The sequence below is a fragment of the Micromys minutus genome (genome assembly GCF_963924665.1).
Source record: "Micromys minutus genome assembly, chromosome: 21".
Taxonomy (NCBI): domain Eukaryota; kingdom Metazoa; phylum Chordata; class Mammalia; order Rodentia; family Muridae; genus Micromys; species Micromys minutus.
The window spans coordinates 30,613,592-30,629,150 of NC_137956.1; the positions used below are offsets into that span (position 1 = coordinate 30,613,592).

Below are 15,559 nucleotides of genomic sequence, written 5' to 3' on the forward strand. Positions count from 1 at the left end.
ATTTTTTAATTTTTAAAAAACTGGAGAATATCAATGATTAACTCAATCTCAGGCAAGGTCAGATGTCCTGCTTGTCACTGGTGACTGGAAACAGAGAAAACTAGTAGGAAGATACACTCGGTGACTCCGGTACCTGAGTGGAGGAGGCAGGAGGAACCCGCCAACCTCAACTACACAGTGAATAGAGATCAGCCTGGGCTACCTGAGACTGTATCAGAAACAAAACAGCCATGCATGGCAGCACCTGTGGTGATCTCTGTGAGTGTGAGGGCGGAGCTACATAGTAGAGAGACGCTGTCTCAAACAAAAAAACCAAAGCAAACAAAAAAGGACAAATGAACAGAAACTCTCAGCAGCAACAAAGTAGCTAAACTCTATATTTCTTTTTACTTTAGAAATTACAGATTTAGAATTCTCATATATCAATACTTATTATAAAATATATCTCACAACTTTTCTGATTTTAATATGCAACTTTCAATTTTGTCGCGGTTTAAACATATAATTTACTGAGAATTTTTTTAATGTCTATCTATGGCTTAGTTGTAGTTCCTGGCAATTTCCTTCATGCTTAGTAGTCTTATAATAAATGCACTGTAGGGAGAAGGCAAGGTGGCTCTGATGACAAGTCTGATGACTGATTTCAGTCACTAGAACCTCATGATAGAAGTGAGAAAACCAACTCCTGTGAGCTGGCTCACTCACACACACACACACACACACACACACACACACACACACACAAATACATGTAAAGCAAAAACAAATGCAGCCATCTGACAGGGACCTTGGGACATTAGCAGTGCTCGCTGTAAAGATTATCCCATATTTTATTTTAAACTAGCAATGAGCCAAATTTAAGGACCCAGAGTACATGACCTTGGGCAGGGCCTCATGCCTCTCCCAAGTCATTTCCTCAGAATCTCAACTATTAACCCTGCTTACATTGAAGATGTGCTCACTTCCTGCATCCCTGAGATCTAGACTTTCCCTATCAACTGTAATCCTGCCATGTGTGTCCCTCCTCCCCCAGGATCCATCTGGTGATCTCATTTAGATTCATTATCGACCATTAAAAGAAACCCCCAAACCCAAAGTAGTGTGTGTGACTGACTTGTTAAAAAATGTTCAGAGCAGTATTCTCATCTTTAAGAAGCCCATAAGCAGCTTTGCCAAGCACGGTAGCTCATGACTTTAATCCCAGCTCTTAGGAACTGGAAGGAAGCAGATCTCTGTGGCATTCAAAACCTGCCTACTCTATAAAGAAAGCTCCAGGCCAAACAAGACTACATAGTGAGACTTCTGTCTTAAAGTGAAGTCTTTAATCCCAACTCTGGGACAGGACAGATGGTTCAGTGAATAAGGGCCTAATGACCTGTGTTGGGTTCCCCAAAACCCACACAGGAGAGGAAGAGAACCAACACCTAGAACTTGTCCCTTGGGACCAGAGTTTGATTCCTAGCACCTACTTATTAGTTCACAATGTCTGTAACTAGTCAAAGGATCTGATGCCGTCTTCTGGCCACCATGGGCACTGCACACATGGTATACAGACATACATGCTGGCAATCACACACATGAAATTCCTTAGGCTGCTTCATGTGGGGAGCTGTGCCTGTCCCCTCGCCCTCATCAGCACTCGGAAGGCCAAGGGAGACACAGTCAGCTATGTGTTCTAAACCAGTCATGGCCAGAGAAAAATTCTATTGGGGGTTGGGGCCCTTCATGTGTCAGTTGATTTTTAGTGACTCTTCCCCTGGCTCATGATAAAGAGTGCTGGGTATGGGGACAAACATCACACAAAAGAAAGAAGTGTGACAAGCTCAAAAGTCAGGATTTATAGAAGGAAGGGTTCAACTTTCTTACCCTTCCACAACAGGGTCGACAGGTAGCACAGGCTGACCCCAAACTTACTGTTTCTACCTCCTACCCCTGCCTCCCACAACCAAAGGCTGGGATTATAACATGTCACCACGACTCGTGCCAACCTTAACACAGCTGTTACATGTTGATTAAAGACAAAGATGGGAGAATAAACATGTCTATATAAAAATAGGGCATACCAAAAATTTTAAGATGCAATGGCCTGAAATTTAAATATCTCTTAACTTTATCAATGATTTACACAAATAACATTTTCTGTAATATTCTTTCCAGTAAGTTACACAGAAAGTAGCTACATATTGAGTAATTCTAACTATAGACATACCTGTTTAATATAAGAAATGGTAGCTTCCCGAGGTACTTCCAACTGGATATAAATCCCAGTGGGCAGAAGGAAATCGACAGATATGGAGCCATCAGACGCAATCTGTGAATCCACTGCCCAGATGTCAAGGACGTCTGCCATAGCAGGAGGCATTATAGGGTGGAAGCACATTCATAACCTCGGGGCCCTGGAATTGAGTAAAACAGAAAATCAGCCATTAGTTCATTTTTATAAAAACGCACAACAATCCAGGCATGCTGGGACATCCACATAGTCCTAAGCTATCTGAGATACTGAGGCAGGAACATCAGCTGATCCCAACACCTAGAAGCCTAGAAAGCAGCAAAGCACAGAAAAACTTTAAGAAAATAAAAAGTACTTATATAATTAGATCTTTAAAACAGATTTCTATTTGGTGTGTATATGTGAGTATATATGTGCCTATGGACAAGGGTAGTACCTATAGAGACTTAGAGGGTCATGGGGTTCCCTGGAGCAGTTACAGACTATTTCCAGCTGTTCAGATTGGGTGCTAGAAACAAAATCCAAGCTTCCTGCAAGAACAGAAAGTTGTTTTAAACCTCTAATTCATATTCAGCTCCTACAGTTAGCTCTTAATTTCAATACAGGTAATAATGCAGTAGGTTTGTTTACTTATTTTAAGTAATGGGGTGGGGTATGGCAAGATGACTGACAGTGTCCACTGGGGCCAAAAGCATAAAATCTGGAGCTTGAGTTATAAGCAATTACTAGCCACCAAGTGTCACACTGGAAATTGAACCTGGATCCTCTTGAAGAACAGCAAATGCTCTTAACCGCTGAGCCATCTCTCCAGACCCCTAAATGTGGTATTTAAAACGGCAAAGGGGAGGCTGGAGAGCTGGCTCAGCACCAGGACCTGTAGTGAGAATTTTGGTTTCTCTGCAAAGCACAAGAAACAGTATGAGAATGTTTGCACTGTAATCTCAGGTGTGGGATATGGGGCTGCTTCAGACTATCCACAGCAACTATGATTTGCCTCATGTTCTTGGAGGGGCATAACTTTGCCAGCTGCAGATAGTTTCTGCAAGTGTGTGTGACATTTGGGATCCTGGGGACTTTTCAGAGGATATGTAAATACTAGGGCTCTAGGAGACCCGTTGTTGATTATTTGTGGTTTTTTTTTTTTTTAAACAGTTTTGCACAAAGAAGACAGAAGAATAAATTAGATATCCTGACAGCAAAGATCAAAATTGCACCAAGGACCTCAAGCCATTAATGTTACTACCTCCTTTCCTCTCTATCCTTTTTTCTCCCCTAACTCATGTTAGGGGTGGAGAAAGGTGGAAGAAAAAAAAAGACCCCACAAAGTAGCCAGATAGACTATAAGGACCTACATGGAAAGAGAACCAATCCCTATGACTGTCTTCTCTTAGGGGAAACATACACGCACGTAAATCAGATAAAATAACAAAATAATAAAATAACCAGAAGAGGGCAGGTATGGTCGCTCATGTCTGGAATCTCACTACTTGGAGGCTAAATTGAAGAAGCACTGAGTTTGACAACAGCCTGAGCACAAAGAGACGCGGCTTTTAAATAACTAAATTAAATTTAAAACAAAACATGGCTAGGGGGTGGTTGCTCCTTCCTCCTGCTCTTACTGAGGACCCAAGTTTGAGTTCCAGCACAGTTTGAACGTCTGGACTCCAGAGGTTCCTCCAAGTTCTTAGGGATCTGTAGTTATGTGCACATATCCACACACAGACACATTTAAAAAATATGTTAAAAAACAAAAACCACACACACACACAAAAGAAAGTTGCTAGATACCAATTATTCAGTTCACTTTAAGTCACCAGTATGTAAAATTTACAGACACACATCTAGAAGCCACACTGACTCAGATCTAGGACACTGAGTTGTGTATGCTATCTGACTCTAAGTATCCAACAGACCCTTTACAATAAGCCACAGTGGGAATGGTAAAGCCTCTGCAGAGGTTTCTTCAAAGTGCTTTTAGCTATGAAAGCCTCATTCAGGCTAGTCTCAAAATGGAGACGCTCCTGCCTACTATAGGACTAGGTAACAAGTGTGTGCTGTCATATCCTGCTTTGTGGAGGCCTGGCTTGGCTTCCTTTGGTTTGGTTTAAGGGGCTCATTTGGGGAAGCCAAAATCTTGTACTTTGTTAGCCTAGGCTGGCTCTTAAAATCACACTAGTCTTCCCACGTCAATTTCCCAAGTGTTGGGATGTAAAAAAGACCACGTCTTAAAAAGGGCAACTCCTCCCACCAAAATAAAAAGAAATACTTTTTTAAAAAGACAAATACAGCCAGCCGGTGGTAGTGGTGGCTTCAATCCCAACACTTGGAGATAACAGGCGGGCAGATCTGTGTTCCAGGATAGCCAGAGCTATACAGAGAAACCTGTCTTGAAAAACCAAAAAGAAAAGAAAAAAAAAAAAAAAAAGGAAGGAGGAGAGGGGAGGGGAGGAGAGAAAAAAAAAAAAAAGAAAGAAAGGAAGGGAAGGAACAACAAAGAAAGAAAGGAGGGAGGGAGGGAGGGAGAGAGAGAGACAGAGAGACAGAGAGAGAAGGAATAAATGACTAGTATGGTGGAGAAGAGCCTGTCTAGCATGCATGAAATTCTGAGTTCAAGGCCCAGCACTGCACCTCCCATTGCTGCTAAGTTGAAAGTGAAACGTTTTGTTCCTCTTGCCATCCTTCCACAGAGAGCAAGTACTACAAGCAGAGAGAGCCAAGTCTATGTGCTTCAGGTAGGAGGAGTCTTCAGAGTAATATACTCTCCTCATTTTAAAGGTAAGAAAAACTAAAGCCCAGAGATATCCCTACCCAGGAAGACAGAGACAGAAGCAGGAAGAGTATTGTTTTATTTTTCAAAGCAATTAGCCATGCTTTCCTTGCCTCCTTTAAAGGAAATGTTCTGCACATGACTACCAAGTCTTTAAGCTCTTAGGTCACGTATCTTAGGTATGAAAGCATGAAATCTAACATTGAGAACAAGAAATATTTTTAAATATGACAACAACTTCTCAGGGAAGTGTTATGGGTACAGAGCACAGCAGGAACAACTGGCCTCACTGAACCCTTAGACAGGAATTACAGAACACAAGCTGTATCTGTTCACTGGAGAAAGGAACAATACAGAGACCCCCACTTCCCCAGCAACATGCCAGCTACGCCACTAACCTAATCAGGAAACAAGGAGAAACCAACGCACATGTGAACATATGTGAACACCACCAAAAACCACTCTGAAAATAGAAGAAACTGAAAGAGAATAGTAAAGTAAAGCCCATTTTATTTTCTATTTCCATGATAAAGTGTGAAGAAAAGTGAGTCCACTGTTCCATGTTTGACTTGAGAACCGAGGGGACGCCCACTTCCAGGTTCTGTTCAGTCCTGGAACAAAAAGATGGCTGAGGAGCATGTGGATTGTAAGAGAAATTGTTTCTAGCAGAAAAGTCCTCCAGAGAATGAAAAAGGAACAAACAGTAGGGTTCCACAGCTCTCCCCAGGTTGTTTAGACATAGCTAGCACCCACTTTCTCCCACTTGTGGAGACTGTGGGCTTTTTCTGTAAGCATACTATTTTAAACATGTATCCTTGGTAATGCAAGGTTTCCCATCTTTCTCTGACAACTGGATTCTTTACCACCATTATCCTGTGTGCCCTACTCCAGCCACTGGAAGGCGCCGTCCACACTGCTGTTGCAGCCTATAAGCTTCCTTCAGAAGTGACTGAAGGGATGACTGCCCCATGCCGAGGCGTATACTGCTTCTCAGTGACCAGACTTGCTTAAAAGTAAGCAAGTTTGTTACTTTGTTTTGTCGACCTGTTTTCACTTTGTAACCTAGGCTAGCCTCAAACTTGTTATCTTCCTGACTGAAGCAAAACTACAGAGGATTACATTATCATAACTACCATGAAGGACTTCACCATTTCATCCTAAAAATAATCTTATTTAAAGCCTTGTAATGCTATGAAAGAGATATCTCTAAAGTAATTAAAATTTTTTCATGTGCACACACACAAAATGTACAACAAAATATAACATTTATTATGAAGTTGAAGTCTAATTGTACACAAGTCTTTAAACACATATTTGAGTTTTTAATTCTTTGATTACTACTTTTGTTTTGACACAGGGTCTCTCTACATAGCCCTGGCTATCCTGGAACTGCCGGCCTCTGCCTCCCAACATTAAAGGTACATGTCACCATGACAACCGGGTTATGTGGGATAAAATTCACTAATACTGGACTAGATCCATGGAGGTGTTACTTATTAAAACACAAAAGTTGTCTTTTCTCTGAGTATAACTTTCAAAATGTATTATTTTTTGACAATTTCATACACATATATAATACGGCCTGGTCACTTTATCCTTCCCCCTGTAGCCCTTTTGTGATGAACCCTTGTCCCTTGTCCCCAACAAGACTGTCATAGACAAGCACTGCAGTGTTTCTTGGCGATGTTTGGTTTCTCAGGTAACAATTTGGTAATGGGATGCTGTGGGTCTCAGCAAGGGCATTTTTACTTCATTTATTGCAGCTTTCTTTCACTAATTTGGATTTACTGTTACTGCTGTGTAGCTACCATTCCTTCGGGATCAAGGGCTGGAGTATCCCTCTGCAGAGCAGTAGAGTGTTCACTGTGGATTAACAAATCAAAATCAGTTCAAATAAGAGCTCAGAATTACAAGACAGCAAGAGGGCTCAGCATGGCGGCAAGGAATCTGCTGTGCAAGCATGACAACCTGAGCTTGCTCCCAAAACCTGAGTGACAGCGGAGAGTCTGCTCATGCGCACTGTGTAGCACCCACATACACAGTAAAGAAAGACCAAACTGGGGGTTACTTTAAAGTCAAATCCCTCCTGACCAAAACAAACACCATAACTGTTTTACAACTGCTTAAAACTCATGATGATGCCGATGCCAAGTTCTCTGAAGGAATGAAATGGCCTACTACAGTCCCTTGCTCCCATTACAAAGGCACTGTATCTTGTGCAGATGAACAGCAGGACCATCACTGATGCTTGTATACATCCCAGAGATTCTGCCTTGTGACATAGGACTTCCCTTAGTACTTATCTCAGGGACAAGTACTCATGAAGCTTTTTCCTATTTGTGAATGAAAAGCCATTAACAAGATTAAGGTTTTTTGTTTGTTCTTTGTTTTAGGTCATTAATCTGTAAGCCAAATCACAGAATGTAAAGCAGCCAAGGCCATGAAGCTTCGGACATACTTGGTTAGGTCAGACTGTACCTGTAAAAGGAACAGACAATAGGGACCTAAGTCCAAACACAAGTATCATCTACTACAGTTTTGCCTAAGTATTTCCAAACCAAACCAAAGCCTCTTACTAATGTTTAGCCAGCATGGTTCCTATAGCTTACCACCACCTTGACTGGCATGAGGGGCCGTATGGGTCCTCGATGACAGAGGATAAGCAGAGTATGCAGAGTCCAAGTGGGTTTAATTAAGAGGCAGAGAGAGCTGGATGTGGTAGTACACCTCTTTAATCCCAAGACTTGGGAGGCAGAGGGAAGTGGATCTCTGTGAGTTTGAGGCCAGCCTGGTCTATAAAACAAGTCCAGGCCAGGGCTACACAGAGAAACCCTGTCTCAAGAGGAGAAGAGAGGAGGAAAGGAAAAGGAAGAGGAGAAGAGGGGAGGGGAGAAGAGGGGAGGAGAGGGGAGGAGAGGGGAGGGGAAAGGAGGAGAGGGGAGGAGAGAGGAGGGGAGGGGAAGGGAAAGGAGGAGAGGGGAGGGGAGGGGAGGGGAGGGGAGGGGAGGGGAGGGGAGGGGGAAAAGCAGAGTTTGGCGTGGTAGTGAAGCCTTGAATCCCAGCACTCAGGAGGCAGATATAGGTGGATGTCTGTAACTTCAAGGCCAGCCTGACCTACACAAAGAAGATCTGTCTCAGAAAAGAACAAAAACACCCCCACATATTTGAGTTTTTAATTCTATGATTACCACTTTTGTTTTGTTTTGTTTTGTTTTGACACAAGGTCTCTCTACATAGTCTGGAATTCAAAGATCTGCCCACCTCTGCCTTCCAAGATTAAAGGTGTATGCCACTATGACCAGCTGATTATGTGGAACAAAACAACCCCAAAAGGCTAGAAAAATCTTGATCAGTATAAGTAAAAGAAAACTATCCAGAAGTTCCAGTGTTTGAGAGCTGGTTGGTTTCTGTTCCTTACTCCCCAGGTTGTGTCTAACAGTCTCTTGGTGGGCTCTTTTGAATGTCAGCAAATCTTCTAAGAATTTTTTTTTCTTTTTTAATTACTATTAATTTTTACTTATTCACTTTACATCCTGCTAACTACTCCCCTCCTCAACCCCCTCCCACAATCATTCTCCCATCCCCCCTTCCCCTTCTCTGAGCAGGTGGGGGGCCCCTGGGTATACTCCACCGTGACTCTTACTCATAAGTACTATGACAATCAGCAAGGACTAAGTGTGGCAGAAGATACGTAAGTGCTGTGAGAATGAGTCATGAGCCAACTGTACACGTGTGTGGCGGTGCTAGTGAGAAACCATCGGCCTCACATCTAGGAACTGAACCAGGGCCAGACAGCCATCTGGACGGCAAACAGCAACAGGAGAAGAATTTTAAATAGCTTCAGCCGTAGGAAAGACTCTACTACATGCTCTGGACCTCTTAACTATTTGCTGTCGTTTTGAAAGCGAGTGGTAATATATGCAATGTAAAAGAGCATGCTACTCACAGCCATTTCAGGACTTACTATTCTTTAGTATATGGTTTAACTTTGGTTTGCACGGTATTTATTGGTCAGTTTTCATTGTGCCCTTGGTGACCAATTTTCCTTTTAAGATATCCGGCCATGAATAACAGAATGGGTTTTGTGAGTAGCTTTGTTTCTCACTTCTTGACAGAGAAAAGAAAGTGGGGAACTAAAATAATAAAGAGGTATCTACCCAGGGGTCTCTGTGCGTTGTCTGTTCTCGTCACAGGACACAGTAAGCTCCTTTAAGTTGAAGACACTGAGCGAAGAGGAGGGAGTCTAGTGATGAATCTCAGAGGTGGAAGGCCTCACTAGCAAGGTCCTGAGTCCAATCAGTGTTTACTACGTAGTCACTCTGTTAAAGGCACACTGCACATTGGTTTGAGGAAAGATAAGATCTAAAAAATAGAACACTAGAACTGGAGAGATGGCTCAGTGGTTAAGAGCACTGACTGCTCTTCCAGAGGTCCTGAGTTCAAATCCCAGCAACCACATGGTGGCTCTCAACCATCTGTGATGGGATCAGCTGAAAACAGCTACAAGTGTACTCACATAGAATAAATAAATTAATCGTAAAATAAAATAAAATTAAAAAAAATAAGGCACCAAGCAGTCTGTATGTCTGCTGAGTGGTGCAGTGAGGGTCAGGTCTACTCCACCTCTTCCAGACAGCATTCCTTATATAAAGGAAGCATGGGAAAGTAGATATAGCTGAAATGGCTGGTTACAGTGATGTTCACCTCAGCCTACAGGAGCCTCAACCACAAGGGTCAGGGTGACCATTGGGAAAGACTATAGAGCATTTCTTGAACGTCTCAAGGAGGTGAATGGTAAGGTGAAGTGGAAGGGCTGTTGAGAGCAAGCATGGCAGGTCAGTGGAGGTACGATCCTCTGGAGGGATCAGTGTATTTCTCATGGAACTGAGTCCCCCTCCCTCCTAACTCCCCCCACCTCATGTGTGTGTGTGTGTGTGCACCTGTGTATGTGCATGCTTTTGTGTGTGTGTGTGTGTGTGTTCTGCACAGTGAATCCCAGGCAAGCTGTAAGACATAGTAAGACCCTGTGTCAAAATCTAAAATATAAATAAATTAACAAGCAAGCAAGCAAATAAATAAATTGAACAGTCACACGTCCTAAAGAACACAGACTATTTAAACAAGTTCTTAATAGTTCAAAACTAGCTAAGGTACTAATACGTTTGCCAATTTGCACAAGTTTACAACTCCAGAACTTCCATTTATATTCTACAGTAATAACTTTCATTTGCTATAGAATTATATCGAAGTCTTGTTTCTATGTTTTTTAGACAGTGTCTGAAGTCCCTGGCTAGCCTTAAACTTAGCAGCAATCCTCCTGCCTCAGACACTTGAGTACTGAGATTATAGGGTGGGCTGCCATAGAGCCTGCATCTAGGATCTGGGGAAAGCTAGTGAACTTCAAAAGCCTGACTGTGATAACAGAGCTAGTAAGAAACACCTGTTACAGAGTACATTTCTATACCATGGGATTGGGGTAGACATGCTGGGTAACACTTGGTCTTCATCACTAAGGAAAAGCTCAATGCTATAAATCTTGAGAATATGGATTTTTAAATATCCTTTCCCTTTTAAAATTGTATTTGCTTTGTATGAGCAAATGGGGAAAGGGCAAACATGTGCATTACATCATATGTGTAAAAGAGAACTTGTAAGAGTTGATTTTCTCCCTCCACCATGTTGGTCGCAGGGATCAAACTCATTCTCAGGCTTCCTTCACCTACTGAGCCACCTTACCATCCCTGAACTATGGATTCTGTATCTTAAAACATTTAAAACTGAGACCTATGATGGTGCACACCTTTAATCCAAGTGCTGGGGGTTGGGGAGGGGAGCAGGGGCACGGACACCACATAGGACAAAGACTGAGGCCTAAGAAATAAGATGGCTATACCAACGTCACTGTGACAGACTCGGAATTGTGGTGGGACACCAGATGAGTCATACATTCCAGCTTCCTGTGCAGTTACAAGTGCCTGCAAGTTCTCTCCGAAGGTCTCTCTGCTCAATGGAATGAGTGGAAATGAGTGTGCCAACCTCAGATCAGGGATTTGCAGAATGACAACCTGTGTCATCTCATTCTCTTACAACAGTGACAAACAGTAGCCGTGGGGTGGAAGAAAGAGATCACTCTGTGCCAACAACTGCTTCTTAAATATGAACACAAGTAAAGTCTGCATTTGGTCACTTCGTTTCCAGTCTGTTACAATTGATCGTCACTAATTTAGTCACACACACAGTTGCAAAGCTGTAATTAAAACCCATTATCATTTATCAGTCAGTTCAATATCAAATGTTTTCCTTCTCTGTCCAAACAGGAAACAGAATCCTGAGGAAGCGTGAAGACAGTGCCTCCATGAAGCCAGCTAACGCTAACCCACTGCCCATGGAAGCCAACACAGCAATGGCTGGCCCCCTTTTACAGCCTTCTGAGAATTTCTGTTTCCACAAATAGCTGCAGAGGTGCAATGAAGATGAATCTGACTTAAGGCAGACATGAAACTAGAGAGAAAGAACATCAGAAGCCTTACATATTTTAAGAAATGCAAGACCATTAAGACTGAAACTCAGGAAGTCAGAGAACAGGCACAGAATGCCAGCCAGAGGCTGAATTCATGGTTCCTCTTGATGTAAATGAACAGAAAAATGAAGAATACTCAACGGATGAGTACAAAATGATTAAATAAAGCACGGTTTTAGGAGTAGGGATATGGCTTGACCAAAACCCTAACTTCAACTGATCATGAGCCAAAGCACACAATTTAGTCTACTAACAAGTTCCAATGTGAAAGGGAATAGATAAGAAATATGAATCTAACATAAAAATCACGATAAGCAGAAATTTACAAAAGCCCAAATCACCCCAAAGCATACAGGTAGGAATGCTTCATATAATTACTCACTAAGGAAATAAAGATTAACATGGCAATCAAGCCCGTGATCACTCACACCTTCAAGCCCAGCATGGGAAGCAGAGGCAGGTAGGTCTGCATGAGTCAAATCTACAGTGTCTACCTCAAAATAAAGGCCAAAATCAAGCAACAAGACCCTCCGATAGTCACAGACCACTGTTAGCAGGTGAACAAACTAACTCAAATCTTTTCTACATAGACCATCAAAACTCCAGTTCTTTATTTTGTGACACTCTTACCCAAGAGTATCAGATGTACATGAACATGAAAGTTGAAAGTGTTCACAATAAACAAAAGAAGCTCAATTCAAACAAACATTAATAGAATAAGAAATTGTACTGAACATTTCACAATATGGATAAATAACTAAATATAACTATATACATGACCATTAATGAACCTCACAAACACTGTTAACAGAAACAAAAAAGGCCAGGCATGGCAGCTCACATCTGTATCCACAGTAATCAGTGGGCAGAGACAGAAGAATTGCTACTAAGTTTCAGGCCAGTTTAGAATAATGAGACACTGTCTTGTTTTTTGTTTTTTGTTTTTTTAAGGAGGGGTAAGGGGAATAGAAAATAGCAAAAGGACACATACCATGATACCAAATTTACTTAACTATAAATAACAGTTAAAATATTATTAGAGATAGGCATAGTGACTCAGAAGGCTGAGAAGGGACCGTCACTGCTAGTTCCAAGCCACAAATAAGTTCCAGGCCAGGCGGTTACAAAGTAGGACTCTGTCTCAAAAACAAACAAACAAACAAAAAAAACCAAACAAACAAAACACCACCAACAAGAAAATGAAATCAAAACCACTGGGAATGGTGACGCATACCAGCACTGAGGAGGCAGAAGCAGGTGGATATCTGTGAGTTTGAGGACAATGTGGTCCACGAGGAGCTGGGGCTACACACTTGAAACTGTATTCACACAAAAAAGGGGGGTGAAGAGGGGGAGGGAGAGAAAGAAGAGGAGGAGGAGGAGGAGGAGGAGGAGGAGGAGGAGGAGGGAGTGGGATAGGAAAGAGGGGAGGAAGGAAAAAAGGAAGAAAAAATTATTTACAGATCATAAAGATATAAAAACATACTAAGAAAATTAAACAAAGTTCAGTAAAATGTCTCTTGCGAAAGGGAGGAAGCCAGGGGACAGTGCTAATACTGCCCAAGGTAGGTGCTCATGTGTGTATAGAGCCTGAGGCTAAGTCTTCTCCCATTGCTCATATTCACTGAAGCAGGGTCTCTCCAGTTGTACCAGAGCTCACAGTATGGCCAGTCTAGCTAGCCAGCTCACTCAGGGAATCCTTCTCCACTTTCCAAGTATGGGAATTATAGTCAAGCTGAGTGAGAGGTTCACCCAGAATTTACTGGGTTCTGGGGTCTAGTTTGCTGTTTGCACAGTGAGCATTTTAAATGTTTAGCCCCTTCCCCTTTTGTGCATGCATATTCTGACACTGACAGGAAAAGGCCGGGCATGAAGAGCAGGCAATGGGAACTTGTTCTCTAGTCCGCTCAGTCGGTGACAACCCCGACCACTCTGCTCCCTGAAGCTGCACCTAAGCGCCTACCATCCACCTGCCCAACTGCTTGCTGTACCTTTTGTCTTTACCTCCACATTTTAAGGCAGAAGAGACATTATGGACTATGGCAAGGCTTTACACCTGATAATTGCTGCTCACAACACTATTAATAGTACTTGAACTCCTATATGGCTCTGGGTTCAATACCACATACACACAAAGTCTGGATTACAGAGCATTTCAGATTAGGAAACTCAATCTATACTATCCATTTTATAAAATTACATGTAAAATAGATCCTACATATTATGCATAAAACCAGTAAACGTCAGGGCTAAAAAGATGTCTCCTTAGACAACTAAAACAAACAAACCTGGACTGGTGACATGATTCTGGAGGCAAAAGTGTTTACTAGCAGGTAAAGACAACCAGTTAGATCTCTGAAACACATATAAAGGCGGAAGGAGACCAATTGGACAAACTGTCCTCTGAATATATAAGTGCCATCATCCCCCCCAACACCCCCACACCAAAAATAACAACAATAAATGTTAAGACAGCCTTAACCGAAGTTCACATAAAGATGCATACGTACTAGCATGACTGTACAACACCCTCTTCCCCTAGAACACTGCACTGAGAACAAGGCAGCCTTTTATGCTGCCCTTCATCTACTACTTCCTCTATCAAAAGACTAAATGAGATTCTGGCAACATAAAACAACAGTTTTGAAAGGTCGTGCTGTGCAGACAGTCCCAGCTTCCACAGTACCTTACTGTCTATGGCAGCCTACATGACAATCTGAGCAGTTACGTTCAGAGTAAAAGGAAAACGCACATTGCCACTGCATTGCTGAAGGACCAGAACTACACGCAGACACTCAATATCTTTATGAACATCAATTCCAGCTGCATAAACATCCAGGGCATATTAATGAAAAGGATCCCTGAGCAATGGAACAGAATGGCAAGTAGAACACCAGCTTTCCCGAACTCTGGCAGGCAAGCTGAGACTGGACCACTCCGCTGACCCTGAGTTTATAAAAAACATAACCTTTTCAATTAAGACAGACCAGTGCCAGGCTTGTGATCACCTGCATATAATCATAGCACTTGGGAGGGAAAGACAAGAGGTTCTTATGTCAAAAATCCCAAATCATGGTAGTACATAGGACTCTAATCCCAACACTTGGAAGCTCAGTCAGAAAAATCAGGAATTCAAAGTCAGCCTCAGATACAGAAAGAGTCAGAGACCAGATTATGCTACATGAGACCCTGTTTCAATAAACAAAAAACAAAACCACACACACACACAAAAAAAAACAAAACAAACCCAAAAACAACTTTTTAATGTGTCATTTTCCAAGAAAAAGCCTAACAGCTACATTCCGCTGCAGGTATCCTTAGTGGCGGAGCGTGTGCTTTCCATGTGTGAGACGCTGAATTAAACCTGCAGGGCCTAGAAAAGTACATTAGCCCTGCTCATTGGCGCAGTGGCATACATGTCTCAGTGCCAGCACTCTGGAAGCTGAGGCAGGAAAATAGCCCTGGTCTGAGGCCAGCCTCAACTACAGAATGAACCCATATTTCAAGTGAATAACCAACCCCACATTGATCATTCTCCCCTTCCGCTCCTGGTGTTCCCCTCTGCTTTCATATCACGTGTCTTATTACTTACTCTCCCTGACTCAAACTGCACATTCTTAAAAATTTCCCTAATTTGACTACCTCAAAAACCTGTCAGCCAGGCATAAATCAGGCACTCAGAGACAGATTTCTTTGAATGTGAAGCCAGTCTAGCCTAAGCTAGTTCCAGACCATTACAACTACAGTGAGAGTAAGACACTGTCTCAAAAACTAAACAAACAGATAAGTGGAGCTGGAGAGATGACTCAGCGATTAAGAGCACCAGCTACTCTTCCAGAGGACCCAGGCTGATTTCCAGCATCTACATAGCGCCTTACAACTGACTATCACTCCAATTCCATGGTACTTTGTAGACAGCAAGTGTGCAAATGTTGCACATGTATACGTGCAGGCAAAATACCCATACACATAAAAAATGGTACAGCTATGGCTGTATAGCAGAGCACTCCTCCACCCTTCATGTCCCAATATTGTCATA

At 42.3% G+C, this 15,559-nt stretch overlaps 1 protein-coding gene across 1 annotated transcript in view; it reads right to left on the reverse strand.

Moving 5' to 3' along the window:
* PIK3CB (phosphatidylinositol-4,5-bisphosphate 3-kinase catalytic subunit beta) overlaps positions 1-15,559 on the reverse strand; it is a 98,043-nt gene that overhangs the window by 65,376 nt on the left and 17,108 nt on the right. Inside the window, exon 3 of the mRNA XM_080934886.1 lies at positions 2,210-2,396. Coding sequence (XP_080791012.1) covers positions 2,210-2,380 — 171 coding nt within the window. The 5' untranslated portion in view covers positions 2,381-2,396. The remainder of the gene's footprint in view (positions 1-2,209; positions 2,397-15,559) is intronic.